Source organism: Furipterus horrens, unplaced genomic scaffold (assembly GCF_987537825.1).
Source record: "Furipterus horrens unplaced genomic scaffold, mFurHor1.1.pri manual_scaffold_10, whole genome shotgun sequence".
NCBI classification, from domain to species: domain Eukaryota; kingdom Metazoa; phylum Chordata; class Mammalia; order Chiroptera; family Furipteridae; genus Furipterus; species Furipterus horrens.
The window spans coordinates 37,602,090-37,629,233 of record NW_028327180.1 but is presented as its reverse complement, the minus strand read 5'-3'; the positions used below and the strand labels follow the sequence as shown (position 1 = coordinate 37,629,233).

General features: G+C 50.8%; 2 protein-coding genes, 1 long non-coding RNA gene and 1 other non-coding gene across 17 annotated transcripts in view; 2 read left to right on the top strand and 2 right to left on the bottom strand.

Moving 5' to 3' along the window:
* Positions 1–12,586, top strand: part of TCF3 (transcription factor 3) — a 37,235-nt gene extending 24,649 nt beyond the window's left edge. For 2 of the 12 annotated variants that reach the window (XM_090289193.1, XM_090289192.1), the window contains exons 8-19: positions 1,050–1,099; positions 2,279–2,381; positions 2,465–2,634; positions 2,734–2,863; positions 3,363–3,421; positions 3,546–3,624; positions 4,463–4,536; positions 4,925–5,083; positions 5,164–5,287; positions 8,576–8,711; positions 8,875–9,110; positions 11,728–12,586. In XM_090289193.1, the coding sequence (XP_090145319.1) occupies positions 1,050–1,099; positions 2,279–2,381; positions 2,465–2,634; positions 2,734–2,863; positions 3,363–3,421; positions 3,546–3,624; positions 4,463–4,536; positions 4,925–5,083; positions 5,164–5,287; positions 8,576–8,711; positions 8,875–9,110; positions 11,728–11,870 (1,463 nt within the window). In that variant the 3' untranslated portion in view covers positions 11,871–12,586. Of the gene's footprint in view, positions 1–1,049; positions 1,100–2,278; positions 2,382–2,464; positions 2,635–2,733; positions 2,864–3,362; positions 3,422–3,545; positions 3,625–4,462; positions 4,537–4,921; positions 5,084–5,163; positions 5,288–8,575; positions 8,712–8,874; positions 9,111–11,150; positions 11,400–11,727 lie in introns of those variants that run through there. The other 10 variants (XM_090289195.1, XM_090289194.1, XM_090289191.1 and 7 more) reach the window with 8 other exon arrangements.
* Positions 777–24,011, bottom strand: LOC149999592 (uncharacterized). Its single transcript, XR_016513489.1, has 3 exons — positions 23,534–24,011; positions 5,516–5,773; positions 777–1,168 (listed from the first exon to the last, which is right to left on the bottom strand). It is a non-coding gene; the product is annotated as an uncharacterized LOC149999592 (long non-coding RNA).
* LOC149999593 (U6atac minor spliceosomal RNA) lies at positions 17,370–17,491 on the bottom strand. Its single transcript, XR_016513859.1, has one exon. It is a non-coding gene; the product is annotated as a U6atac minor spliceosomal RNA (small nuclear RNA).
* Positions 24,012–24,105: 94 nt separating the features above from the next.
* Positions 24,106–26,541, top strand: UQCR11 (ubiquinol-cytochrome c reductase, complex III subunit XI). 3 transcript variants are annotated; one of them, XM_090289189.1, is made up of 3 exons: positions 24,106–24,294; positions 25,543–25,691; positions 26,336–26,541. In XM_090289189.1, exons 1-2 carry the CDS (start codon positions 24,245–24,247, stop codon positions 25,661–25,663), a joined length of 171 nt encoding a protein of 56 aa, XP_090145315.1. In that variant the 5' UTR covers positions 24,106–24,244; the 3' UTR covers positions 25,664–25,691; positions 26,336–26,541. The 3 variants fall into 3 exon arrangements, with proteins under 3 accessions (XP_090145315.1, XP_090145314.1, XP_090145313.1); XM_090289188.1 differs by having other exon boundaries at positions 26,331–26,541; XM_090289187.1 differs by having other exon boundaries at positions 24,109–24,294; positions 26,379–26,541.
* Positions 26,542–27,144: the final 603 nt, after the last annotated feature.

Genomic DNA, 27,144 nt, shown 5'->3' with positions numbered 1-27,144 from the left:
GGATCAGCTCCCACTATGCACCTCTCAGGCCCTGGCCAGTTTGGGAGATCAGATGGATAAAGGGATGGGTAGTGAGCTAAGAAAGAAACAGTGGATTCTTGTTATTTGTAGAGGTTCTATCCTATCAAGTCACCACGAACACTGATCTCCTGCTCCTGGAGGAATGCAAGGATAGGTTCCTAACAGCCTCTGGTCACAACTGATCAACACCTAACTTTGTTTCAAGTGTGTTTCTGTCTAAAGACACCTTACTTCACATAAATCATAGATTCATTAACAGAACTTGCCAGTGGTGCTGTAAAATGGGCTTGAATGTAGCTGATCTAACACATATTTTTCATGTCCCAATAGTTTTTGAACCCAGGGACACTAGCCAGCACCATGGCACCACGCACCCATGGGGAATGTTTTAAGCAGCAAAACCACCCACAAAAAGCATGAAAATCAAGGTTCTCAATAGACCAAGAAAGGGACCCTGATTTGTAGTCTGAGCTGGCACTGGAAGGTGGAGTGCCCCCGAGGCTCCCTCAGTGGGCACATGCATGATAGCTACCTATGTTTTCCCTAACACACCATGTGTATGATTTGGGGGAACCAACTTCAGCTGATTTGCAAGTCGGATCTGTGACTAAAGAGACTCAGCTGTGGGAGTTAGGGTAGGGGTGAAATGGAGGGCTTTGGAGCAGAATCTGGTTGAAGTATCCATTTACTCCCCACTTTCCGTACTCCCTGCTCAGACCACCTCACCCTCATGATTCTTTTTTTTTTTCCCAGCTTTTCTTTATTGATTATATTGTTATAATAGTTCCAATCACCCTCATGATTCTTGCACATTGTCAGACCCCTGCATGTTGACCCAAGCCCTTATTTAAATAATTTCATTAAAAGGGAAGCTCAAGGGCCTCCTCTCCGATACAGGGATGGGCTGTCTCCTGACACCCCCAGTGATAAGCGTGTCCATGGGCCTTGAAGGATTCTCGTGTAACCCTGGCTGGGTGGAGCAGGAGCCAGGCTGGATTGGGGTGGCTCACTCCTTTTTCTCCAAACAGACACGCAGCCCAAGAAAGTCCGGAAAGTGCCGCCAGGTCTTCCATCCTCGGTGAGTCATGTGATGGAGCAGAGGCCACACTGTGTCAGTCAGGAAGCTGGACTGTGTGTGCTGCTGTAGCTGGGAACACATGGATTCGTGTGGCCTCCTGAGTGTGGGCACGTGGGTTCTGGGCCCAACCCCCTCCCCCGCCTCAGCTAGACAGGCCAGCCAGCTGGGCTTTGTCCTGAGGTCTCAGCTCTGATAGAGACCACCTCCCAGGGACTTTGGGAAGTTCTTCCTAGCAATTTTTCTTTAAGATGTCATGTCCTATGGTGCCATAGAAAGGGCACAGATAGGGTCCTGAGGGTGGGAACAGGTGGCAATACCCTGGGGGCCAGTTTGGAGGTTCCCTCTGCCTCCACCCTGCCCACCCAGGTTTAAGCCACCCTGTGTTCCTACCACACTGCCTGGAGGTTGGCAAGGCAATTTAATCATGGGATGAAAAGGCAATTTGCTTGTTTCCTCAGCTTGGCTTTATGCCAGCCTCCAGGAGCCCCTGGGCCCAGAGGTCAGACAGAGCCCCCCACAGGTTGACTCAGGCTACAGGCTTGAGGTTAGTGTCAGAGGTTGACATTCCACGTCCAGGAGGTACAGTCAGGTTCAAGAGGTCTTAAGATTTGATTCCTGATGTCATTGACTCCCCCTTCTTTTTTTCACCTGAATCCCCACCCCAGTTTCTAGAGGTGAGAGCCCCTTGGGTCCACCTCATCACACCAGCACTCTGTTTCACTTGTTCTACTCCAGCGCTCAGACAGACATCAGTTGATCCCAGCACTTTCTCCTGGGCTCTGCCTTAGTTTCAGGCAGTGCCCACTGATCAGAGTTGGCACTGATCCTAAAAGACCTTTGCTATCTCCCTGTTCTGGGATACCTGGGTGCTATGTTAGTCCAGGGCCCTGTCTCTGAGGCTCATGGGTCTTTCATGGTCAGGAATGAGGCCAAGGGAGGTTCCAGTACTGGAGGAACAAGGAAGAAGGAATACCTGGGGGCATCACAGTTGGGCTTTAAAAGGAGTTTGTTGGATTAAGAAGGGAAAAGGAACTCTGTGCAAGAGGTCCAGCTCAGGAAAATGGGGTGGTGGGATAGATTGCTGTCCAGGTGGAGGGCAGGACCGGGGAAGGGGCAAGCCAAGGGCTGGGGATAGGTGAGTCCTGCCCTTCCTGTCCATACCCACCTACCTGCCTATAGGTGTACCCACCCAGCTCAGGTGATGACTACGGCAGGGATGCCACCCCCTACCCATCCGCCAAGACCCCCAGCAGCACCTACCCGACCCCCTTCTACATGGCAGGTATGTGAGGGCTCACCCAAGACGGCTAGGACAGGGCCCAGGTCCCTCTACCCACCCACCTCACTATCCCCTCCTCTCCACAGATGGCAGCCTGCACCCCTCGGCCGAGCTCTGGAGCCCCCCAGGCCAGGCAGGCTTCGGGCCTATGCTGGGTGGGGGCTCGTCCCCACTGCCCCTCCCACCGGGTGGCAGCAGCTCTGTGGGCAGTGGTAGTGGCAGTGGGTTTGGTGGCCTGCACCAGCACGAGCGTATGGTAGGCCCCTCAGGATGGAGTGGGGGCATGCATTTGGGTAGCACCCTGTCTGACCCTGTCTGACCCCATCTGACCTCCTCCGACCCCATCCCACCACAGGGCTACCAACTGCACAGCGTGGAGGTGAATGGTGGGCTCCCAGCTGTGTCTACTTTCTCGGCCCCCACAGCCGCCTATGGCAGTATTGCCAGCCACACGCCCCCTGTCAGTGGTGCCGACAGCCTCATGGGTATGGCCTCCTCACCCCACCCTGATGTGGCCCTTGTTATTAATGGTGTCCTCCCTTTCCTGGGATAGGCTCAGGCTAGTCCTGCTGAGTCTGATGTTTGAAAATGGCTTATCACCTTGAAACACTTTCCATTTAACCCCATCCTGCCTTTTGTGCTATTGTTGCTATGTTTAGTGATATGTTAATTTTAAGCCCCACAAAAGAGAAAATGACTGAGGAGTGGATTCCCCCACTTCACGACTGGGAAAACTGACTCAGAGGGGATCTCTCACTTCAGGGACTGCGGTCTGCCTGTCTCAGAGCCCACATAGAGGCCGGTGGCAAGATATCAGGCAGAAACCAGACCAAAATTGGGGTCTGCTCAGACCTGAGCTTAGGGATCCATGCCCAGCAGCTGAGTATAGAAGGGAGCTCCCTGTCAGCTGGGTTATCCAAGCCAAGCTTAGATACTGGGGGTGCCAAATTCTTGAGGTTAGGTCTCACCTCTGTACACCCACAGGCTCTCGAGGGACTACAGCTGGTAGCTCTGGGGACGCCCTTGGGAAGGCACTGGCCTCGGTAAGGCTCAAGGCAGGGGTGGGGCAGCTGGTGGGTATAGCATGGGTGGCTGGGCCAGTGACTCTGAGAGGCCAGCCCCTGACTGGCTGCCTGGTGGCCCTGTCTCTCTTCATCCCCATTTCAGATCTACTCTCCGGATCACTCAAGCAATAACTTCTCGTCTAGCCCCTCAACCCCTGTGGGTTCTCCACAGGGTCTAGCAGGTCTGTACAGGGTGCTGGGCAGGGAGCTGTGTCTGCTGCCTCCAGTCTGGGGCAGGTGGGAAGAAGTCAGGCTGCATCATGGGTTGGGGAACTGCACAGACCACCTGCCTTGGAGTTTATATTCCTATGGACTTCCAGGAAGAGGTCTCTAAGCCAGGAATCTTAGGACACAGCATGGGCAAAGGCCAGGAAGCAGGACCCAGCAGTCCATGCTTGTGAGTGTGAGGGGCATGAGACTCAACAGGGGCAGGGCAGAGATGCCCAGAACCAGAGCAGCTGACCTGAGGCTCTCACCTGGACTCTAGAAATTGCACATATTGGTGTTTGTCCTCCCAGCAGATATTAGACACGAACTGTGTGCCCTATGCTTGTTGTGCTGAGGGGGCCAGGTCCTCCTATTCCCCCTTACCTGTTCCCTGTAAAAGGGTACCTGGAGAGCTGCAGAGGGCAAGGCAGGGCGAGGAGTGGTGAGTGAGAGCAGACTTCTGGAAGACCTGTGTGGTGTAGCAGGACCAGGGGGAGCTGGCCTCTCGGGAAGCTAGTATGTGCCTCTGAGCCAGTAATCTTCCCTGTGGGGAAGAAGGGGTTGTTGATTCTGCTTATGGGAAAACTGAGGCTTGGGGGATAAGAATCTACCTGGACCTGGTTGGACTCATGGCCCTAGAACAGCTCTGTGGGTGTGGGCACCCCCATGTGGCCATCCTGGGTATCAGACCACTCAGCTTTCTTGCCCCTGCCTTCCAGATTCCTTCCTCCCTCTTCTTTCCTTCCCTCTCTGGATCAGGCTACACCAACGCCCTTCAGGTTCCCCCAATAATGTGTCTCCTACCCTTTCCAGGAACATCACAGTGGCCCCGAGCAGGAGCCCCTGGTGCCTTATCCCCCAGCTATGATGGGGGTCTCCACAGCCTGGTGAGCTTCCTGTGTGGCTCAGGAGGGTGCTAACTTATGGGAACACCCAGAGGAAGGGGTGGAGGTGCTTGTGGACAGGCATGGAGATGCCTATTCCCAGGGCACAAGAGGCAGCCTGTGGGGGTGGCTCAGCATATCTGCTGTGGCTATATTTCATGTGACTTTGAAACTGAATCCCATGAAAGAGCTATTAGATCTTGTGTGACCAGCAGAATTTGCATTAGGACATAGATGGCCCTTTGTCAAGAATGAACTTTGTAATTACTTATTGGGAATAAGGTCCAGCACTGTCTCCATGGCCAGTGCAGGCACATATTTCAGGCCAGACAACATAGGGCTGGGTGGGGGTCCTGGAAGCCAGGCCACTCACCTGTGACCCCCACAGCAGAACAAGATGGAAGACCACCTGGATGAGGCCATCCACGTGCTCCGCAGCCATGCTGTGGGTTCCTCAGGCGACATGCACGGGCTACTGCCCAGCCATGGAACACTGGCCTCGGGCTTTTCCAGCCCCATCATGCCGCTAGGTGGGCGGCACACCAGCTTGGTGAGTTCTGGGCAAGGGAAGGGCTAGGAAGGTGGGTGGCAAGAGCCCTTCCTGCCCTGACTCTCGTTTCTGGTCCATAGGTTGGAGGTGGCCACTCAGAAGACAGCCTCTCCGGCAATGGCAGCCTCATACACAACCATGTGGTCCTCCCCAGCCAGCCCAGCACCCTCCCTGACCTCTCTCGGCCGCCCGACTCCTACAGTGGTAAGTCCCAGTATTGTGCCTGGGTAGGGTGGCCAGCACCTCCAAGTCACCTGTGCTTTGGCCCCTTCTCTCTGGGGCTTAGTCACTGGGCATTACTTCTTTCTCTGAAAAACAGGGATGATAGAGAAGACTAGAACAGCCAGGTTAGACTGAGTGTTTGCTTGGGACTATCCCACCTCCATTCCAGTTGAGGAAACTGAGGCACGAGGGGAACTGGGGAAGCCCTACCAGAATGGGTGGAGGCCAGGCAGGTGTGGTTACTGTCGCAGGCACCTGGAGTCCTAGAGAGGCCAACAGAGTCACCAGTCATCTCTTTCCAGATGCAAGGTACATCCCAGCAGTCTTTAGTCTTGGCACTGGCAGAGGTGATGCTGTCGCCATCAGGGTCCCTGCCTTTTTACTCAGTCGTCCAACAGTTTAGTGAACTGAGCTCACCCAACAAGCATCTATTCAGTGCCAAGTGTGTTCCTGGTGCTTCTGTAGGCTCTGGGGAATATAAAACATGGAATCCAACAAAGAAAGCACCAACTACCCTCCCACCCAGGCGGCAGGGTGAGGAAATAGGTTCGAGCAAGTGGGGACAGGAAGGGATACAGAGGGATTGTAGTTTTAATGATAGTTGGAGTGATAGGGTTGTGACATGTGAGCAGAGCCAGCGAGGAGCAAAAGTGGAGAGAGGGGGAAGCTTGTGCCAAGGTCCTAGGACAGGACCAGGCCTGGAGCAGAGTGAGAGAGAGGAGAACGTGAGGGCAGGTAGGGAACAGGGGAAGATTGTGTAAGGCCTTGTAAGCCACACAGAACTGTTGGGCTTTTACCCTGAGGAAGGCTGGATCCCTAGAGAGCTATGAGAAGAGGAGGGACAGGACCAGACTAGGGTACCCTCTGGTGGCCTTGGGGAAGACAGGCAGGACCTGACCCGGGTGCTGACTGGTGCCTTTTGGTGGCTGCTGCTGGGAGGACTGTATAGGGACAACGGTGGGAACCAGGGACCAGGGCAGTGAGTACTCTCTGGTCCAGGAGGGGTAGTAGGGCCAGGTGCTAGGACCTAGCTAGGGTGCAGTGGGTGGGTTTTGGATATTCTGAAGGGAGAGCCCATAGGACCTGGTGATGTGGAGGTGGTGATGGGATTTGAGTCTGAATTTCAGGATGAGGTCCGGGTGTCATCACACTTGGTGGAGTTCAAAGGCAAAAGAGCCTAGATGGGGCAATGGGCAGTGCATGGACAGAGCAGAGTCCAGGCCTGAACATCAGACCAGATTGGGACAGGCAGCTGTGGGAGGTGAAGGACGGTGGACTGTGTCAGTCACCAAAGTGAGGACCCAGGCTACACTGACTAGGGGTCAGAATGACACAGGCAAGGGCAACACCCGTGGAGTGCTGGGACGTTACTGTTCAAGAAGCAGGAGTGGGAAGGGGTAAGGTCAAGAGGATTTCTTTAAAGACTGGGGGTGACATGTTTGAAGGTGTTGGGGCCAGCAAGGGGAGGCCATTGGCGAGCAGGACAGCTGTCCACTTGGTAGGTAGTCTTATGGTAGGGCTCACAAGCACATACCAGGAATCAGGGTCTTGGGCCTCATCATGGCCAGTCCCAGGATCAGTTAATGGCAACCCTGCTACATATAGCAGGAGAGATTGAGGCCCACAAAACATCCAGGGGCTCCACCAGGCAGTGGCTGAGCCTGACCTACCTACCCCACCCTTGCCATCAACCTTCTAAAAAATATACCATGTCAGGTGACAGTAACATGATGTTGGTATATGACAAGGCTGCTTAATGTACCAAGCACCCTGGGAACCCATCTTGCAACCCAAATTAGAGCCGACTCTCATACCAGCCTGGGGAACTGCCCCATTCTGCCCCTACTCCCACCCCCAAAGCCAGCTAGCTTTTAGAAAAAAAGTAATGCTTTCATGTTTCCTAATTTTGTCACTTCACACCAAGTCTCCCAGGCAGTATCTGGGAACATCTGTGGCTCTCATGACTAGGGGTGCTCCTGGCCTTGAGTGGGTGGGTGCCAGGGATACTGCTTATCACCCCAGTGTCCAGAACTGCCCCACAGGGAGAGACCTGGCCCCAGTGTCCACAGTGCTGAGGAGGAACCCTAAGCTTCTATCTGCAGGTTCTCCCCTCCCTTCGGTTCGGTTCATTCATTGAAGAACCCTGAGCTATTTCCTGTGGCCGGCATTGTGCCATTTTGCACCTCAGTGTAGTTGAGTTCAGTGTAACTGTTCCCCCTGAAACCTTCTATTTTGTTTACATAGTTCTTGCTCTTTCAAAAATCAACATCCTGCCAGTGTTCCTCTGCATCTGTTTGCTTGCTCATGTTGATTATGAGGTTTGCCACCCTGCAAGTGACCGAGGACAGGCCCAGGCACTACCTAGGACATTAAGTTACTTCCCACTCTGCTTCTATCAGGTGTTTTTTTGGAACATGTCTCCTAGTGCAAGTGTCCAAGAACTTTTCAGGCGTGGTTCCAAGTTGTGGCATTTCTGGGTACACACGTGTCCATCCACCTGTTCCAGATAATGCCCAGTGGTTTCCCAGAATGGTCACACCAACATACTGTGTTATAAGCAGTACTTAGAATTGTCAAGTCTCCATTCAGCTGACTTAGTGGGTGTGACATGTAACTCATTAGTCCTCACTTGAAATTTCTTGTTGATCTAATGATGCAGATTTCCATATAGCCATGTCCATTTCTGTGCCTATGAAACACCTGCTTGGTGCTCTGCTTGCTTTTCTGTTCAGCCATCTGTCCTTTTCTCATTGATCAGTAGGAGTCCTTTACATATTGTGGAGACCCAGCCTCTGTTGGTTTATACATGATGAGTAACTTCTATCTGTGGCATATCTTATTTTCTTTTTATTTTGGTTTTTCAATTACAGTTGTCCCCTTTTCCCCTAATTTCTCTCCCCCACACTTATCTTATTTTCTTCGGTATACTAGTCATCAAAAATTCTCAATTATGATACAATCAGGCTTATCAATTTCTTTGGAGAGCAGCTCTTTAGTGTTTTACAAAATAATTCCCTGCCTCTAGGCAGCACTGAAATTCCCCCGCACTTCTCTCTCTAAAGGCTACAACTTTCCAATTTCAGACATTTGTCTATAATTATGTGCCTTGTGTAAGGTAGGTAGTTTGTACCCCCCCCCCCACACACACACACACTTTGCAAATGAAGGACTAGTTATCATAGGTAAGCTTGTGCCCCTCACAAGGGGGCCAAAGGGGATTTGTTGAGTGGCCCTGGAGCTGGCTGTACCCTAACCTCCAGCCTGTTTCAGGACTTGGTCACAGGGCCACCGCCTCAGGTACCGGCGAGATCAAGCGGGAGGAGAAGGAGGATGAGGAGAATGTGTCAGTAGCCGACAACTCAGAGGAGGAGAAGAAGGAGCTAAAGGCCCCCCGGATCCGCACCAGGTGCCAGCCCCTTCTTGGCCCCTGCCCCACCCATCAGGACACAAGCATATGCACACAGTGCTCACACCAGTGGCACTCACACCGCGAGGCATCCGGCGGGCCCTGCGCCTGTTCCCCGCCTCACTGTCTCCCTCTGGCCCCCCGGCCCCCCCCACCCCCATAGCCCGGACGAGGACGAGGACGACCTTCTCCCCCCAGAGCAGAAGGCTGAGCGGGAGAAGGAACGCCGGGTGGCCAATAACGCTCGGGAGCGACTGCGGGTCCGAGACATCAATGAGGCCTTTAAGGAGCTGGGGCGCATGTGCCAGCTGCACCTCAACAGTGAGAAGCCCCAGACCAAACTGCTCATCCTGCACCAGGCCGTGTCGGTCATCCTGAACCTGGAGCAGCAGGTGCGAGGTCAGTGGGGGCGCCGATCCCCTCCCATTGCCTCTGCCCCCGCTCTCTCCTTCCCCCTCCTGGAGCCCACCTCCCCTACAGTGACAGCACCCCCCTGCAGTGACTGGTCTCCTCTCATAGTGACCATCTCCCTACAGAGACCAACCTAATAGTGACTGTCCTCACCCCAGTCACTATCCCTTCCCCTGAAGTGACTCTTCCCTTCCCCCAACAGTGACCGTCCTCCCATCCTTAACCAACTGCCCCCTGCCTGGCCTGCCCTCAGTGCCACCTCTGGAATGGGAGGATGAGACTCTGGACCCTGAGCCCTACAGACCTGGACACTTTGACTCAGAACTGTGTCCTGGACCCTAGGGACCCCTGCCCGCCCCTTCCATCTCTGGAAGCTCAGAGCCTGGCCAGCAGGTGCCAGTGTCCCTTGGGGCCCAGAGGCTGTCACTGTCACTCTGAGTAGACACCTCATAAGACCCCATCAACCCCCATCTACAAAGGGGGTTCACCCCTCTTTCCTAGGGCTGGGTGAGGATCTGAAAAGCCCCCCTCAAGTGACTCTCTTCCCCCCCAAACCAGCTGCTTCCTTAACTCCTCCCCATCCTGCACACCTGTTAACCCTTTTTCTCCTGCAGCACTGTCGCTTGTACTGGAGCTGGGGCTCTGGCCCACCCTGCACTGTCCCCTCAGTTCTCAGATTTCTGCATCTGTACTTGGTGTGGGCATCATGCCATGTCCCCCGTGTTCACCTCTCTGCTCTCTGACTCTTGTGCTCTTCCCCCACCTGACCTATCCGTCTCTGCTTCCACCGGCAGCCCCTCCTTACCTCGCACTTGCTGCCCGAGTATTGGATGGCTGGTGGCAACCTCAGGCTCTTTCCTCCGCAAAGCCCCCAGTGGAGACTTGAGGGAAGAAAGGGGACCGAGGAGCACCAGCCTGGCTGTCAGTTTGGTCTGCGCGCTTGTCCTGGGCTCCGGCGCCAGCAGGCAGGTTGAGGGCAACAGCCCCCCCCCCCCAGCACAGGAGCAGGACAGGGCACCAGGGGCTCAGGTTCCTGTGTCTTAGGCACATGCCATGTGCCAGGCCTTCACTCATTTTCATTTTATCACTGCAACTGAATGTTGCAGGTGTCCTGATTTTGATTAGGCCCTGTCCTACTGAGAAAGAAACAGGCACAAAGAAAAGTCACATTTCCAAAGCCACACGGCCATGCAGCTTACTAGGTCCTGGGCTGGGTGTGAACTGGGTGGGCAGGTGTCTGGACTTCCGTTCCAGATTCCTGTGTGGGCAATGGGCTCACCTCAGTGCCTAGCACACATGGTGCTCCATAAATTGGAGCCGCCATTGTGGTCCTAAGAGCAGATGCTCCAGGCCCAGGGAGCTCACACTTCCAGCCCAGAGTTGGGGACTCTGGACAGGGCTTATGGTGGGCACTCCAGGCCTAGCTATTAGGGCACCCAGAATCCAGTGTAGGGGTCTTGGAGGGTATGAGCTGGTTGGCTCTTTGTGGGACTGAGTGTCCTGGACCATTCCCCAGCCCCAGAGGTCTTCCCAGGCCTTTGCCTCACTGGTCAACCCAGGCAGGCCCAGCTCTCCCTCACCCAGCAAGTAACTGCTCTGAATGGGGAAGGTCGTCATCCCAGAAGGGCACCGGGCCTCCCCTGCCTTCCTGGCCAGTCCTGGGGTATGTGGGATGGGCAAGGGATAGATGAAAATCAAGGCCCACCTCCCATTTCCACAAAATGTCCTGGTGACAGTTGGACCTTGACCAAGGAACATAACACACAGCCTTGCCTAGAATCAATCACAGGTACACTGCCTGTGGTTCCTGATCCAGGAACACATTTTCACGGACATGAGCATGCACACACTAGGCACACACACTCATGCTTTGGTACCCACCCACAAACATAAGCCACAGGCCTGCCCCTGTGCTGCAATGCTCCCCCAACACACACACAGCCATCAGGTGCCCTCCACACTCCTGGCCCTGCCCACCCACATGCCCACTGCTCAGGGCATTCCCCTTCCCCTGCACATAACTAACAGAGGCCCTGGTGCTGTGACCCAGCAGTACGGAGGAGGTGCTGTCCCTGGAGGAGAAAGACCTGAGGGACCGGGAGAGGCGTATGGCCAATAACGCGCGGGAGCGGGTGCGTGTGCGGGACATTAACGAGGCCTTCCGGGAGCTGGGGCGCATGTGCCAGATGCACCTCAAGTCGGACAAGGCGCAGACCAAACTGCTCATCCTGCAGCAGGCCGTACAGGTCATCCTAGGCCTGGAGCAGCAGGTGCGAGGTAGGCGCCCAGGCCAGGAGTCCCCACCTTATCCCCTTCCCGCCTGCATGCCGATGGCGCTTCAGTGGAAATGGGTGTGCATTAGCTCCTGGGCTCTGTCCATGTCTCAGACTCTGACATCCCCCGGAACACTCAACCTGTTCTTTACAACCCTCCAGCCCTGCTGCACAAGCCGCCTCAGGGACTGAGAGGACAAGTCAAGAAATGGAGGCAGCCACACATGTGGGGGCCCTTGCCTCTCCCTCTGGGGCTCTGCCGCATTCCCCACACCCCTCGTGTTCTCCCTCTCTGGGGACCATCTCCCACAGTGCTCTCCCTCTACCACCAGAACGTAACCTGAACCCCAAAGCAGCCTGCTTGAAGCGACGAGAAGAGGAGAAGGTATCAGGTGTGGTTGGAGACCCCCAGATGGTGCTTTCAGCCACCCACCCAGGCCTGAGCGAGGCCCACAACCCTGCTGGTCATATGTGAAAGGTACGCCACCGTGGGATAAGTGGACCCAACCTCCGTCAAACCTGGAATGGTCACACCGAGGTATCAGGTCCATCCTCGATGTGGGCCAGCTGGTCCACAACTCACACACACCTGTGGTCAGTGTTGAGCCAACATCAACCTAAGGAGGCTTCAAGTGACAGGGGCCCTGGACGCAACAACTGGATCTAGGATCCTCCCAGGGAATGTGCCGTGTCCACCCCCAGGCCTCAGCCACCCCAATGCCCTGGGACTTGCCTGATGGATCCCAAAACTGCATCTTGGCCCTGCTACCCAAGTCCTGGCCGAAAGAAGCTTTCTCTCTTTCTCTCTCTTTTTTTTTTTTTTTTTTTTTTTTGGTAAAAACTGGAAAGCAAACAAGAAATATACAATACACTTTGTTGTCAGAAAAGAAAAAAAAATGCCTTAAGTATAAAATATAGAAAAGTTGAAACATATCACTCGCTGGAGAGAGACGCTGTGAAAAACTGGCTTGTTCTTCAAAAGCCACCAGCAAATTGTGCCTATGCCTGATGTTTTTTGTAAGGAAAATAAAAATGCTAGTTATGAGATTTTTTTTTTTTTTTTTTTTTTAATGTATTAGAAAATTAGCAAGGAAGATGCCTTTGGTCTTTTTTTTTTTTTTTTTAAGCTTTTTTTGCATATGTTTTGTAAGCAACAAATGTTTTTGTATAAAAGTTTCATGTCTCTTGCTATTTCTGCTGCTGTTTCTAGAAATGAGCATTGCATTTCACGATCAAACAGATTAAAAGTTGTATTAAAAAGACCCCACTGTAAACCTGAGGGCCCCCACCCCTGCACCAGGAGCCCAGGGATGGGTGTGTCTCATTTAGTTTTTTAGATGTTGGGGTTTTGTTTTCTTGCTTTGGGGTAAAGTGGTGGGTGGGCTTTTCTCTGATGGGGGCCTCCCTACTCCCTCCTCTCTCCCTCCAAGGGAGGGGGACATGAATCTTTCAGGCAGGCAGAGGCATGGCCCTCCCAAGTGAAAATGCCAAGGGTACTCCACCAGAAGTCACTCTGGTCCCCTAAGCACCCCATAACAGCCTGCAGGCCCCCCAAATTATTCCCTGGGATCCCCAAAGCTACTCTCCCTGGAGCCCACAGAACTCTCCAAAATGGGAACTTGTACTGTGACCCAATTTCCAGGTATGAGGACTACGCTGCTGGAGCTCAATGCTGTGGGGTCTCCTGAGATTCCCTGTCCTTCATTCCTTTGACCTGGGAACCCAAGCCTGTCTTTACACTTTAGCAGCAGGGCTGTAGCTTGAGTTCAGCACCACCACCCCTACTACCCACCCCACCAAGTGGCTATCCTGGTGTGGATGGGCCAGGGGTGGGCATGGACAGAGTTGGGAGAAGATACAGGGTCTCTGTGTCCAGAGAAGACCTCAGGTTATGTACCTGCTCGAATTACTGCCTAGCTGCAAAACGAGGAGGGTGGGTCACCCTTGGGCCTGTGGGCCCTGGGACCAGGCCTCCCCAAGTCCCCTCTAGTCTCATTTGTCTTACATGTCGTCCGGGGGTCCAGTTCATCCTGGGCTTCCCAGGACTGTCCTAGGTTTACACTGATCATCTACATCTAACGGACACCCTGCAGTTCCCAGGGAAACTGCAATGCTTGGTCACCTTGTGTTACCCAGGTGGAGGCTCAGGCCTGCTGGGGTCTGTTTCCTTACCTTTATGCCCCCTGCCCCACCCATAGAGGCCTTAAGGACTCCAGCCTGGCTGCATTCACCCAAACAACATCTCAGTGGGATGTTGTCCCCAAGTTCCAGGCCCACCTGACCCTCCCCGCCCCCGCAATGACCAGAACTCCCCAAGGCTGGGGAGCAAAGTGCCCTGTGGGAAGCTCAGAAGTACCCCACAGCCAGCACCAGGCAAGATACCCAGGCTTGGGGCCAGGGCCAACTCCTGACCCCTGGTATCACCTGGGTCTTGGAGGTAAGACCCATTGGGACAGCAAGAAGCCATCAGCTTGCCTGGTGACTCACTTAGTCTGATGGATTTTTCTCTTGGGGAACCTGCCTCAGTTTTCCCTCTTACTCTGCTTTAAGCCTTGCCCCTTGATCCAGACATGCAGGGTCCTAGTGCCCCTGAGGCCTGCAGATTTTTGAACTGTCTTACATATATAAAGTATAGCCCTGGCTGGGTAGCTTAGTTGATTGGAACATCATCTCAATGACAAGGTTGTTCAATCCTTGATAAGGTCACATACAAGAATCAGCCAATGAATACGTAAATAAGTGGAACAACAAATTGACGTTTCTCTTCCTGTCATCAATTTTTTTTTAAGAGTAATTTAAATTATCGTCGGCAGCCGTCCGTCTCGAGAGACGATGGTGTAGCTTCTTAAGAGTCTATCTGCACCGCCGAGAATGGCTGTGCAGTCCGACTCGGGAGTGACACGGTATCTGTCTCCTCCCGTGTTGAATCGACATCTTGTGATGACGCTGGAGTGTCCTCTCCAGTGAAGCTGAAGCTACAGAGCCTGGGCAGGGTGATATGGAGGGTCTGCTGTTGCCCATGCAGCAGACCCCCCCTCTCTTCGCAGCTGAAGGGTCCAAGGGAAAGACGGAGTCAATACAGCTTGGCTTCAGGTGCGCTTGCAGGAGTTGCCGGTGTTGACTACAACGTCAAACCGCCTTAGGGACTCTGGCTCCGGATTTTCTGTCGGGGTTTACTCCCTTAGCCTTTCCCCTGAAGAGGTATGCCACAAGGCAGCGGAGGTTTTTTGGAGTCAGAGTTTTCCTTCTCTGATGTGCCCTGACTGGAAGATCGAACCAGCGACACTTAGCTCGCAGGCCGACGCTCAATCCACTGAGCCAAACCAGCCAGGGTAATTTAAATTATATAACATAAGATTAACCCAGCGGGGGAAGAAATAGCACTGGGGTTGGGGGGAAGAAACCACACATAAGGGAGATTGTGCTCTGAGTGCCTCAAGATAACTTTTTTAAAAGTTTTTTAAAAATAATTTTATACAAGTGCCCACACAGCTGGCTGGATTCTTTGGAAATTTTAAATGAGCCCCTTTGAAGTCAGTATGGAGACCTGTCCTGTACATAACAGCACTGTAGCAATAAATGTGACATATGACAATGCTCAGCTGTCTCCTGATCTCTCAGCGGCTGTGTTCTTAGCAATGAGGGGGGGACGGGTAAAAAAGGTGGCACCCTGAACTCAGAACCCCTGACCTCAAATATGAGGGGACAGCTTGTTGAGTGGCCTGAGCTTGTGTCCTGTAAAGATGGGCCTGGGGGTGTGGGGCTCCTCACGATGCCGAGGCTCCAGGGGTGAGTGGGGGCTATCCTAACAAAACTCCACACATGGGTGGGGGGCAGCTTAAACCCACTGGTTTTAATTCTCACATCCTGGAGGACTGAAGTCCAAGGTCAAGGTGTTAAGGTGTCACAGGTCCACGTTCCCTCCAAAGTCTCCAGGCTCCAGGGCTTGTGGCCACCTCACCTCAGTCTCTGCCTGTCTTTACATGGTTTCTATTAATCCCATGTGTCTGTGTGCAAAATCTCCCTCTTACGAAGACACCTGTGCGCATCAGGGCCACCTGACTCCTGAACAACATCTTAATGACATTTACAAAGACCCTCCTTTAAGATCCTGTTCATTGGTACCAGGGGTCAGGACTTAAGATGCTTTTGGGGAGTGGCACACATTTCAGCCATAACAAGGTTCTGAGTGAGGCCAGCAAAGCCATTGACTGACCCGGAAAAGACAACCACAGCAATTCCTCCCAGGACCAAAGCTCCACATAAGGCAGGAAGCTGCACTTGTAATAGGGGCTCCTGGTGATTTGGGACTGGGATTGGCTCATTTCAGAAAAGCTGCTTCCAGAGTTCCATGTCTGTCTGTCTCTTTCCCCCCTCCCCACCGTACTTTCTCTAAAAGCAATGAAAAATGTCCTCAGATGAGAGGCGGGAAAAGGTGCCTAAATCATCACCAAGTGAGGCATCCCTTCTCTGTCCCAGCAAAGGTTGGCTCCATGGAAATTTCTGGAAAGTCTGCTTGACCCAGCTCAGAGAAATCCTTTAGGAAGTGGACAGGATTTCTCTGGGGCACAGGGAAACAGAATAATGGGTATGTCCACACCTTGACAGTAGTGATGTTAGTGTGTGGTTCACCAGGTGCCTGTTGCATGCCTTCGCCCAGGCCTCAGGACAGCCCTCCTGGCTCTCAGAAGGTGGCTGCACATGGCCAGGGCCCGAGGAGAACCCGCTGAGCCTGGCCTCCCGTAGCAGCCCTGTCACCCTTAGGCCAGAGAAGGAAAGGACAAGACATGCCACACTAAGATGGGGAGAACCACTCCACTCCATAGTGGGTGTAATCAGAGGTCATACTGTGCTGCAGCTGGTATGGAGGCCCCCAGAATCTGAACAAGGCCTTACAGGCGGACCTCAGAAGTATGGCGGGTTCAGTTCCAGACCACCACAGTAAAGCAAGTTGCAACTATTTTGTTGGTGGAGGGTCTGATCTTCAATTTGTAAAAAAAAGAATGCAACATCTGAGGCCTAAAAGATGCTGGGTCTGGCAGCTGTATGCCCCTTCTGAGATGCAGGAGAAGCCTCTGAAGTCCTGCTGTGCCTGCCCGGAGACCAAGGAGGCGCACGGTGAGAACATCATTGAAAAATGAGAACGCTGTGGACACCCAATTAAGGGCCACAAGGGGTGCATGAGAGCCCTGGGATTTAAAATAGGAAATAGTGGTCTGCTCTGTGAATGAATAATTCCTGAAGAATGATGATTTCCCGGGGAAAACTGAAGAAACAAAAACTTATGACCCAGGAGTAAATGCAATATAAAATAAATGCAATATAAGTTTAAAAAAAGAATGAAGATAATAATTTGGGGGGTTCTTTGATAAGTGGAAAAAGTATAATTCAGTTAAAAAGGAAAATTCCTTGGTCAAACCAAAAAATATCCAACATCTGTACAGTGCAATAAAGTGAGGACTGCCTGCATAAGAAAACAGGTTTTGCAGATGTAATCAAGGGGAGGATCTGAGATGAGGTCATTTTACATTATTGGGGTGAGCCCCAAATCAATGACTGTGCCTGTAAGAGACAGAAGAGAAGCACAGACACAGGAGAGAGAGAGAAGCCATGGAACAAAGGAGGCAGAGACTGTGGTGATGCAGCCACAATACCAAGGACACTGGAGCCCCCCAGAAGCTGGGACAGGCAGGAACAACCTTCTGCTGGGGCTTCCAGTGGGAGCACAGCCCTGTGACACCTTGATCTGTAACTCTGGTCCCAGAACTGGGAGAGTTTTAAATTCCTGGCGAGTGGTCAGTTGTTATGGCATCCACGGGGAATGAACAGAGTGAGTGTCCTTTCTAAAGTAGTAAAACAAGCAAATGCCACAGGATCCTCATGTGACTGGTGAATGGGTGCAGCTACTTAAGGAAACAGCACACTTGAAACTAGTGAAATGTCATATGTCAATTATACATCAATTTTTTTATTTTCTATTTATTTTTTATGCCACAAAGTAAGTGGCAATGCCTTAACTGTATGTGTGTTGTTAGGCCCCAAGAGTCCCTTTCATCCTTGTCAAGGGGAGTGCTAACCTCTCCTTTCATACAACACTATACGTCAATTTTTTAAAGAGTTTGGCACACTGGTGTGGTTCACCACCAGAGTGGTGGTGGTGGGCATCATCCTGCAAAGTGAATGGTCGCCAGTTCAATTCCCAGTCAGGGCACGGGCCCATGTTGCAGGTTCAGTCCCTGACTAGCATGTAAGAGGGGCAACCAATCAATGTTTCTCTCCCTCTTTCCCTCTCTTCCCCTCTTCTAAGAATAAATAAAATCTTTAAAAAAAACAAAAAAATGTTTGGTAGCTTCCTCAACAGTTAAACATATGCTTCCCTGTGAGACAGCCCCTCCATTCCCAGGCAACCACCCAAGACAAACCAAGACACACATTTGATCTGGACATGATCATCCACTGGAGCTTCGTTTGTAATAGAAGAACCCTGGAAATGACAACAAACTATCAACAAATGAATCTAAAAAAGTAAAAATAAACTAAGCAAACAACTAGAACAGGAATAGAACCATAGATATGAAGGGTTATCAGTGGGAAAGGGGAAGGGGGAGAATGGGGGAAAAGGTGCGGGATCAAGAAGCATAACTGGTAGGTACAAAATAGACAGGGAAGTTAAGAATAGTAAAGTAATTGGAGAAGCCAAAGAACCTAGTTTATGTCCATGGGTCATGTATATAAGGGATGGGGGGACTGCTGGAGAGAAGGAAGGTACCAGGCAGAGTGGGACGAAGGGGGGAAAAATTGGGATAACTAATAGCATAATCAATGACATACTGAAAAAAAGAAAAACCCTGGAAACAACCAGAATGTCCTTCACCAGGTGAGTGAACACACCAGGTCCATGCACAAGGAATACAACTTGGCAACAGAAGGATGACAGACACAATGACTGGATGACTCAGAATACTTATGTTTTGTGGAAGAGGTCAGACACCAAAGAAAACATACTATATAACTCCCTTTATAGGAAAGTCTAGAAAATGCAAACTAATTGATAGCAGCAGAGAGCAGATGAGTGATGGCTGGGGTTGGGAGGGGGCAGGGGAGGTGTTCATCATATCAGTGGTGGTGTTGGTTTCACAGACATGTACATGTCCAAATACCAACTTGTGTGTTTTAAATATATGCGTTTTTTCTAGGGGCTTTGCCCCAGGATGGGGGTAGGGATCTTAAAGGGCCAGAGGTGCAGTTTTTTGTTTTTGCTTTTTTTTTTTTAATCCTGGAGAGTGGAGATAAGCAACAGTATTCAACCTGTGCCAACAACTCTAAGTTAATATTTGTCCCTCTGAGTTAATATTTATAAAAAGCTTACAACAGTGCCTGGCAAAGGAATAAGAGCTACTTAAGTGGTGTTTTTCAAAGATTTTATTTATAGAAAGAGGGGAAGAAGGGAAGGAGAGAGGGGGAGAAACATGGATGTGTGGGTTGCCTCTTCAACGCTTAGGGACCTGGCCTGCAACCCAGGCATGTGCCCCCACTAGGAATTTAAACGGAGAACTTTTGGCCTGTCAGGACAATGCCCAACCCACTGAGATACACCAGTCAGGACGTGTGTTTTTTGTTTTTTGTTTTTAAAGCTTTTTTTAGAGAGAGAGACGGGGGGAGAAAGAGAGGGAGAGAAACATTGGCCTGCAACCCAGGCATGCACCCTGACTGGCGTGTGCCCTGACTGGGAATCGAGCCCACGGCCTATTGGTTTTCAGGCCGGTGTTCGATCCCAGGCGTTCAATCCACTGAGCCACACCAGCCAGGGCATGGGGAGTGCTTTAATCTTTTTTTTTTTTTCCCCCAGGATTTTATTTATTTATTTTTAGAGAGAGAGGGAGAGAGAGAGGGAGAGAGGCATCGATGTGTGGTTGCCTCCCGTGCGCCCTCAGCTGGGGACCTGGCCCAAGACCCAGGCATGTGCCCTTGCTGGGAGTCGAACCAGCGGCCCTTTGGTTCGCAGGCCGGTGCTTGATCCGCTGAGCCACACCAGCCAGGGCAGGGTGAGTGTATTAAATCAATAAGCAAAAATAAGTGAGACTCCTATCACAGTCCTTCTTTGCCAATTATCTGGGTACAGTGTATGACCATTCCAACAAGGGCACTGCAGGGCCTAATTTACTCATTTTTAATTTTTATTTATTGATTTTAGAGAGGGGGGAGAGACGGAGAGAAACATCAAAATGTTGTTCCACTTATTAATACATTCATTGGTTAATGCCCTCCCCGGGATCGAACCTAAAAATATGCATTTTTACGTCAAATACATGTCAATAAAGTTGTATAAATTTTAAAAGATTCCATCCACAGATGAGTGGACAAACACAATGTGTCCATCCAGACACTGGAATATTAGCTGTGAAAAGGAGTGAAGTACTTGTAATAATTATGTATGGTTCCAGGTAGTTACTAGACTTATGGGGGGATCACTTCATAAATTATATAAGTGTCTAACCACTATGATGTACACCTGAAACTAATATAATATTGAATGTCAACTGTAGTCAAAAAAAAAGGGGGGGGAGTGAAGCACTGATACTTGCTATAATGTGGATGAACCCTGAAAACATGATGCTCAATAAGAGAAGCCACATATGGCCACACAATGTGATTCCATTTATGTGAAGTGTCCAAAACAGGCAAACCCACAAAGACAGGAAGTGAATTTCTGGGTGTCAGGGGCTGGGGAGTGACTGCTGATGGAGATGGTACTTTTTTTTTTAAGTAAATTTTATTGATTATGCTATTAACAGTTGTCCCAATTTTTCCCCCTTTGCCTCCCTCTGCCTGGTATGCCCCTTCCCTCCAGCAATGCCCCCCCCCTAGTGCATGTCCATGGGTCATGCATAGCAGTTCTCTGACTTCTCCATTTCCTATACATTCTTAACACCCCAAATTTTGTACCTACCAATTATGCTTCTTAATCCCCCTACCTTTTTCCCCATTCTCCCCCTTCCCCCTCCCCGCTGATAAACCTCCATATGATCCTCCCCATATCTATGGTTCTGTTCCTGTTCTAGTTGTTTGCTTAGTTTGTGTTTTGGATTCAGTTGTTGATAGTTATGAGTTTGTCATTTTAATGTTCATAGTTTTGATCATCTTTTTCTTAAATAAGTTCCTTTAACATTTCATATAATAATGGCTTGGTGATGATGAACTCCTTTAGCTTTACCTTGTCTGGGAAGCACTTCATCTGCCCTTCCATTCTAAATGATAGCTTTGCTGGATAGAGTCATCTTGGTTGTAGGTCCTTTCTTTTCATCACTTTGAATACTTCTTGCCAATCTCTTCTTGCCTGCAAAGTTTCTTTTGAGAAATCAGCTGATAGTCGTATGGGAACTCCTTTGTAGATAACTTTATGCTTTTCTCTTGCTGCTTTTAAGATTCTCTCTTTCTCTTTAACCTTTGGAATTTAATTATGATGTGTTTTGCCGTGGTCCTCTTAGGGTCTAGCTTGTTTGGGACTCTCTGTGCTTCCTGGACTTGTATGTCTATTTCCTTTGCCAAGTTAGGGAAGTTTTCTTTCATTATTTTTTCAAATAAGTTTTCAATTTCTTGCTCCTCCTCTTCTCCTTCTGACTCCCCTATGATTCGGATGTTGGCACTTTTGGGGATGTGCCAGTCTTCTTATTCTCTTGTTTTTGTTGTTTTCTTTTTTTTTTTTTTTTTTTTTGAATTCTTGTTTCTTCATTCTGTTCTAGTTGGATGTTTATTTCTTCCTTATGTTCCAAATCATTGATATGAAATCCAGCTTCCTTCCCTTCACTGCTGGTTCCCTATGGATTTTTCTTTATTTCACTTAGTGTAGCCTTCATTTCTTCTGGCATGCTTTTGCTGTACTCAGTTCTTTGAGCATCCTTATCACCGGTGTTTTGAACACTGCACCTGATACGTTGGTTATCTCAGTTTTGTTTAGTTTTTTTTCCCCTGGGGTTTTCTTTTGTTATTTCATTTGGGCCATATTTCTTTCTTTTTATTTTTTCTTTTTTAAATATTTTACACTAGGTTTATTGAAGGAAGAGAGGGAAGGGGGTTGGAGAGAAGAGGAAATTCCCGGTCCACCTCGAGGGCCCCTTGTAGTCTCCTTGGACCATATTTCTTTGTCTCCTCAATTTGACAGCCTCCCCGTGTTTGTTCCTGTATATTAGGTAGAGCTACTTTGACTCCCTGTCTTATGCACCTGTTAAGTTGTATGAGGTGGAGCCTTAGGTATTCACCAGGGTGGGGCACCGTTTCACAGCTTTGTGGCTCTGTATGTGGGAAAGGGGTCAGAGAGGGGACAATGTCACTGCCTGGCTGCTGGAAGCTAGCTTGGCACTTGCTCCATTTCTAGTTACTTCACCCCTTCCCATATGCGACTGGCACCCTTCTAGCTATTGCCCTGGTGGTGGTCCCCAGAGTGGGTGGCTTTGCATACATTCTAGGACCCTAGAATTCATGTGGGCCCTTTTAATGGATTCCCCTGAGAGACCGGCACTGATTTTTACAGCTAGAAGTTATGAGGCTTTAATTTCCCAGCACTGGAACCCTGGGATGTATGGTTTGTCCTGGGGCTAGGATCACTCACTCCCAAGATATCCCAGTTTTTATCCACCACACATGAATGTGGGACCACCTGATCCGCCAGCTGCTACTACCTCGTGTCCTCTCCACCCAGGATCCCCCGCTCTGCCCCTCCTACCTGTCTGGATGAATATGGCTTCTTTAAGTCCTGGTTGTCAGGCTTCCTCCATACAGGTCAATTTTCTGGCAGTTCTGGGTGTTCTTTGTTTTGAGGTTAGTTCTGATCCTTTTTATGGTTGCACAAGGAGGCAAAGCATGTCTACATATGCTTCCATCTTCACCAGAAGTTGGGATCGGATCGGGCTTTTTTTTAGGAGAGATGAACATGTTTTGGAACTAGATAGAGGTGGTGGTTGCACAAACTGGTGAATGCACTAAATGCCACTGCACTGTATATTTTAATGGTTAAATGTTATGTGATTTTCTCGTCAATAAAAACAAGAAAAGAAGTTCGGTTTTCCCCAGAGGGGCAGACAGGGAATCCAGGAGCCTCAGCAGAGGTTCAGCAGGATGGGAGGGAGGTCAGAAGTTCTTGCTACTCAACATCTCCTCTTGTCACAGAATCTTGGTTATTCTCTTCTGGGGATCCTCTTCTTTCCATTTCAGCCTATGTCCTCATATGGGAGGAGCTCTGCCCTGTTTCCAAAGCAGGCTAACAAGAACCAGCCTTGGAACATTTTCTGCAATTATTGGGAAAGAGGTACCATCTTCCTGCAAGACCTGCTGGAATATGAACCCAGAGTTTAAGGGTGATGCTGCCCAGAAACAGTTTGCCACAGAATGAGGGTGACACAGAGAAAAGAGCTGAGCCCTGTCTGGTGTGGCTCAGTGGACTGAGTGCCAGCCTGTGAACCAAAGGGTTGCTGGTTCAATTCCCGGTTAGGGCACATGCTTGGGTTGAGGGCCTCTCTTTATCCCTCCCTTCCTCTCTCTCTAAAAATAAATAAATAAATAAATAAATAAATAAATAAATAAATAAATACTTTATAAATAAAATATAAAAAGGAAAAAGAAAGCTGAGAGATTAAAAAAGAGAGATTCATAATATTGCCAGATTCCTGGATCCAGCCATATCTGAAGCTACACAACACACCATAAAACTTCTCTAGCTGGAATACATTATCCAGAAAGAGGAATAGAGAGGCAGGACTTCAGGAACCCAACACCTTTAGCCTCAGGCCTCCATGCCGATGTCTGCTAGTCTTTTCAGACAGCTCTATTCTTTCTCCTCCTCTCTCAACAATCATGATAACGGTCCCTACTTCCCACTTCTTAAGTTCCCATCAAGGACAGAGACTTTTTCAGGTCCTATCATACTATACTACTAAACTCAAAAATTCTCAAGCGACTGAAGTTAATAGAAAAACCAGACCATAGTCACTTCATATTGTTGCTGGCTCCCAGTCCAGGGCTGAGGCCCAGGTCCAGGGGCAAGTCAGAACCTGCAACCCCAGCAGGCAGAGGCTTGAGGGCTCTGGGAACATATCCCCAGAAGCAGGGCTGGTCAGCACACCCAAGGCGTCCAGAACTTACCTCCAGGCCTGCCGCCTCCAACACAAGGCCCTAGCAAGCCTGGGCGAGGGTCAGCAAGGAGGGGGTGGGCCAGTCCGGGCAGCGTATCCTCTATCAGGGGACTCAGGTGTCCTCTGGGTCCAGAGCTGGCCGCCCTCCGCCTCCGGGGGAATGCAGCACCGCACTCGCCAACAGAAACATGAGTAATTCCAACAGGTAATCGCGAGAAGCAAACAGGTTCGGGGAAGCTGTACCCTTTGGCCAAAGCCCCGTTAAGAAAGGGTCAGTGACAGACAGCCCCACTCTAGAAGTGGGTTCACATGCCCTGTCCCTTGGGCGACTCTGAGCAAGTCCCCTTTTCGCCTGGTCTCAGTTTCGTTAATTGTAAATGAAGTTCTGGCACGTAGTAAAAACATGAATCCACCAGCCAAATGTCGCGGTCTGTCCTTGGTTGCTGGAGGCCTCACAGACGCAACCACTGTGACAGCTGGTAGGAAGACTGAACTGAAGGACCTGGGTCACGTGCTCAAAAGCCCGCCCACACTCTCCCAAGTCTAAATTATCCACCCTGCCCCGGAAATGACTGTTACTGTATTGCAGGGCTGCGCGCGCAGTGGTCGGGGCTAGATTTCCCCTGGTCTCTGGACCCGGGGCGGAGCCTCTCTGCGCCTGTACGCAGTACGTCCCAGGCGAGCGAAATCCAGGTCACCCTGAGCTGCGGAGTTCGTCGAGATGCTGAGCAAGTTTCTGGGCCCGCGCTACCTTGAACTGGCCAAGAACTGGTGAGGTTGCGACCTTCGCCCTCTGCCCTCCGTGCCCGTCCTCCCCGGCCCATACCGCTGCTGGGCGGCCCTTATCAGTGCATGCACGGCCGCCCCCAGACCCTAAATCGTGCCGGGCCACAGATGGGGAAATTGAGGCACAGAGAGGCGGAGCGGTCTGGCTCAGGCAGACTCCTGGCCCTGTGGCCGAACCGCTCTGAGCTTCAGTTTACCCACCTCTACCTGGGGGCCGCGACGGTGACCGCCCGGGAGGTGCCCACACTGTTCCCGCCCAGCACCGTTGGCTCAACTGTTAAGGCCTGAAAACTGATCCTGTATGTTCCTGGCTTTGCTTTTGACTTTTTAAATGGTCTTAAACAGGGACGTGAAGCCTGTCTGTGCCCCAATGTGGGAGGCCGATGGGATTTGAGTGACAGAATGAAGCGCTAAGAAAGAGGGGGAGGCACTTGGTAGTCGTGTCGGGGAGCTCAGGAAGAGAGAGAGGAATGGGAGCTGCCTTTGGACAATGGCTGTTGCAGGGACCTTCAGGTGGACAATGATGGTGGTGATTGATAGCTGGAGTGCCAGGGTTGCCAGGTGAAGGTTGTCCCTGGCGCATCAGGTGAGAACCACCGGCGCCCATACAGTCCCTCTGCCTCTTAGCTTGGACTTCCCTCAGCTGTTGGTCCATTCTCATCTGGGCTTGGTCAGAGCAGCAACAACCTCATCCAGGCTTTCAATTAGTAAGCACTTATTGAGCACACACTATGTGCTAGCACCTAGCACTGTTGAGTGCCAGAGACACAGAGCTAAATGGAACCTTTGTGGCTGATGTTCTAGTCAGCGGACAAGAGAAAGCAAACAAATGAGATCTATGTTATAAAAGTAAAACAGAGACCCTGATATTTATGCCTCCTTCAGTTTTAGGCTATTGCAGGGGTTAGCCAGTCAGTGTAAACTAGATATATGAAGCTTGCATGTACACATTAGCTGTTGGCTATGGTAGTTATAAGTTTAGATTGTTTGTTTTCTTATTAGTAACAAATTCCTCAGATGAAACCTTAGGCAGATTACAATATGAAAGCAGATAGGGTCTTCTGCCTGTGCCTACCTGCAGGATCATCAGCAGGAGGTGTCCACACATTGGGCAGGGGCCAGTACATGGTGGGTGCCTGATATTATGGTGGCTAGGGATGGAGGGAGGGACCAACATGTGCTACCGGGAGGATGAGCCCCCAGCAGGGCCTAACCTCCGTTATATCCTCACAGGATTCCCACAGCGGGCATGTGGGGCGCCGTGGGCACCGTGGGGCTAGTGTGGGCCACAGACTGGCGGCTGATTCTGGACTGGGTGCCCTACATCAATGGCAAGTTTAAGAAGGATCACTAATTAAACTGACCCTCCTCAGACCCCTCTGGTAAGTTTAGCGCCTGTCAGCAGATGAACCCCATGATTCCCACATGGCAGAGGAATGCGCTTCCACAAGGTAGGTTCCCACGCTTCCAGGTTTGGGGCAGCAGGGCTGGAAGGCTCACTTGGACTGTTCACCCTGCAGAATCTGTCTGTGGGCAGAGCTGTGGGTAGGCTCTCCAGGTTCCTCCTGCCCACTGGCACAGAGCTACCACTTGGCAGCCTCAGTTTGTGGGACAGCGGAGTGGGCACTGCTTCTCGGTACTCAATCCTGGAGACTGACCATGTACCCTGCTTGCCATCTCAATCTGCCCAGCCCTGGACAGAACAGAGGAATGCCCAGTTTACAGATTGGGGCAGTGGAGGTTGGCCCACAGCCACTGGCCTCCCTGGATGGGCAGTAATGACCCCTCAAACTTCTCCATTAGTCCCTGGTGTGACCATTAATGTATTGCCCATGTTGCCTGTGTTATTAGCTCCCTGCCCACATGACAGTCCAGAGTGTGCATGGCTTTACCCCACATCACAGATGATGACCTGAAGCCCTGGTCATGCAGCTTCTAGATGGCACAGCTAGATCTGGTTTTGGAACCTGGCAGCCACATCTGTGTTCCTTCTCACTACTCAGTGCCTCTTTTCCCATAAGAACAGGAGCTGGGAGCCTTCTGCTCACTCTGCTGTGTTCCTCCTCCAGCTGACTGGTGGTTCTAACAGCTTCCATCTCGGCACCTGCTACATCTGGAACAGACCCAGCCCTCAGCATGGATTGCAAGGACATTACAGCATAACTTGGAATTTTCTATGATTCTGAAAATAACTTTGATGTATAAATACATTAAACCTTGCTCTGAAACCTACCCTGCCTGGACATGGTGATGCTGGAGACTTGGTAATCTTGGTAACCTGGTGACTTGGATGACCTAGGGGTCCTTTCAGCTCCAAAACTTTGCAAATCTAGGTATTTCCCAATGGCTGGCAGAAATTGGTTATAAAAGGTGCTTAATAATATCTGCAAAGTGTATTTATCATTGCTGCCTTAAGACATTACCCTATAACAAACATTTTCAGTTCTGTAGGCCAAGAATTTGGGAGTAATTTAGCTGGAGTCCTGGCCCTGGGTCTCTCACGAGGCTGCAGACAGGCTGCTGGTTGGGGCTGCCTCAACTGAAGGCGAGATTGGGTCTGGGGGAGCCACTTCCAGGATGGCTGCCTTGTGTGGCTGCTCTCATGAGGCCTCAGCTTCTCTCCATGTCGCCTGTCCACAGTACTGCTTGATCATCCTCACAATGTGGCTGCTGTCCTCCCTCATCCTCCAGCAAGTGATTCCAGAGAGAAGAGGCAGAAGCCACATGTCTTTTATGACCTACTTCCAGAAGTCTCACTCCATCTCTCTATTCTATTCTCTTTGCACATTCCATTTGTTAGGATCACATCCTGGAGTCAGCCCACATTCAAGGGGA

Bases quoted from the DNA above. Each gene is read 5' to 3' on its own strand.
- UQCR11 (XM_090289189.1), top strand. From the start codon at position 24,245: ATGCTGAGCAAGTTTCTGGGCCCGCGCTACCTTGAACTGGCCAAGAAC. The intron at 24,295-25,542 runs GTGAGGTTGCGA...ATATCCTCACAG, and splicing joins CTTGAACTGGCCAAGAACTG to GATTCCCACAGCGGGCATGT.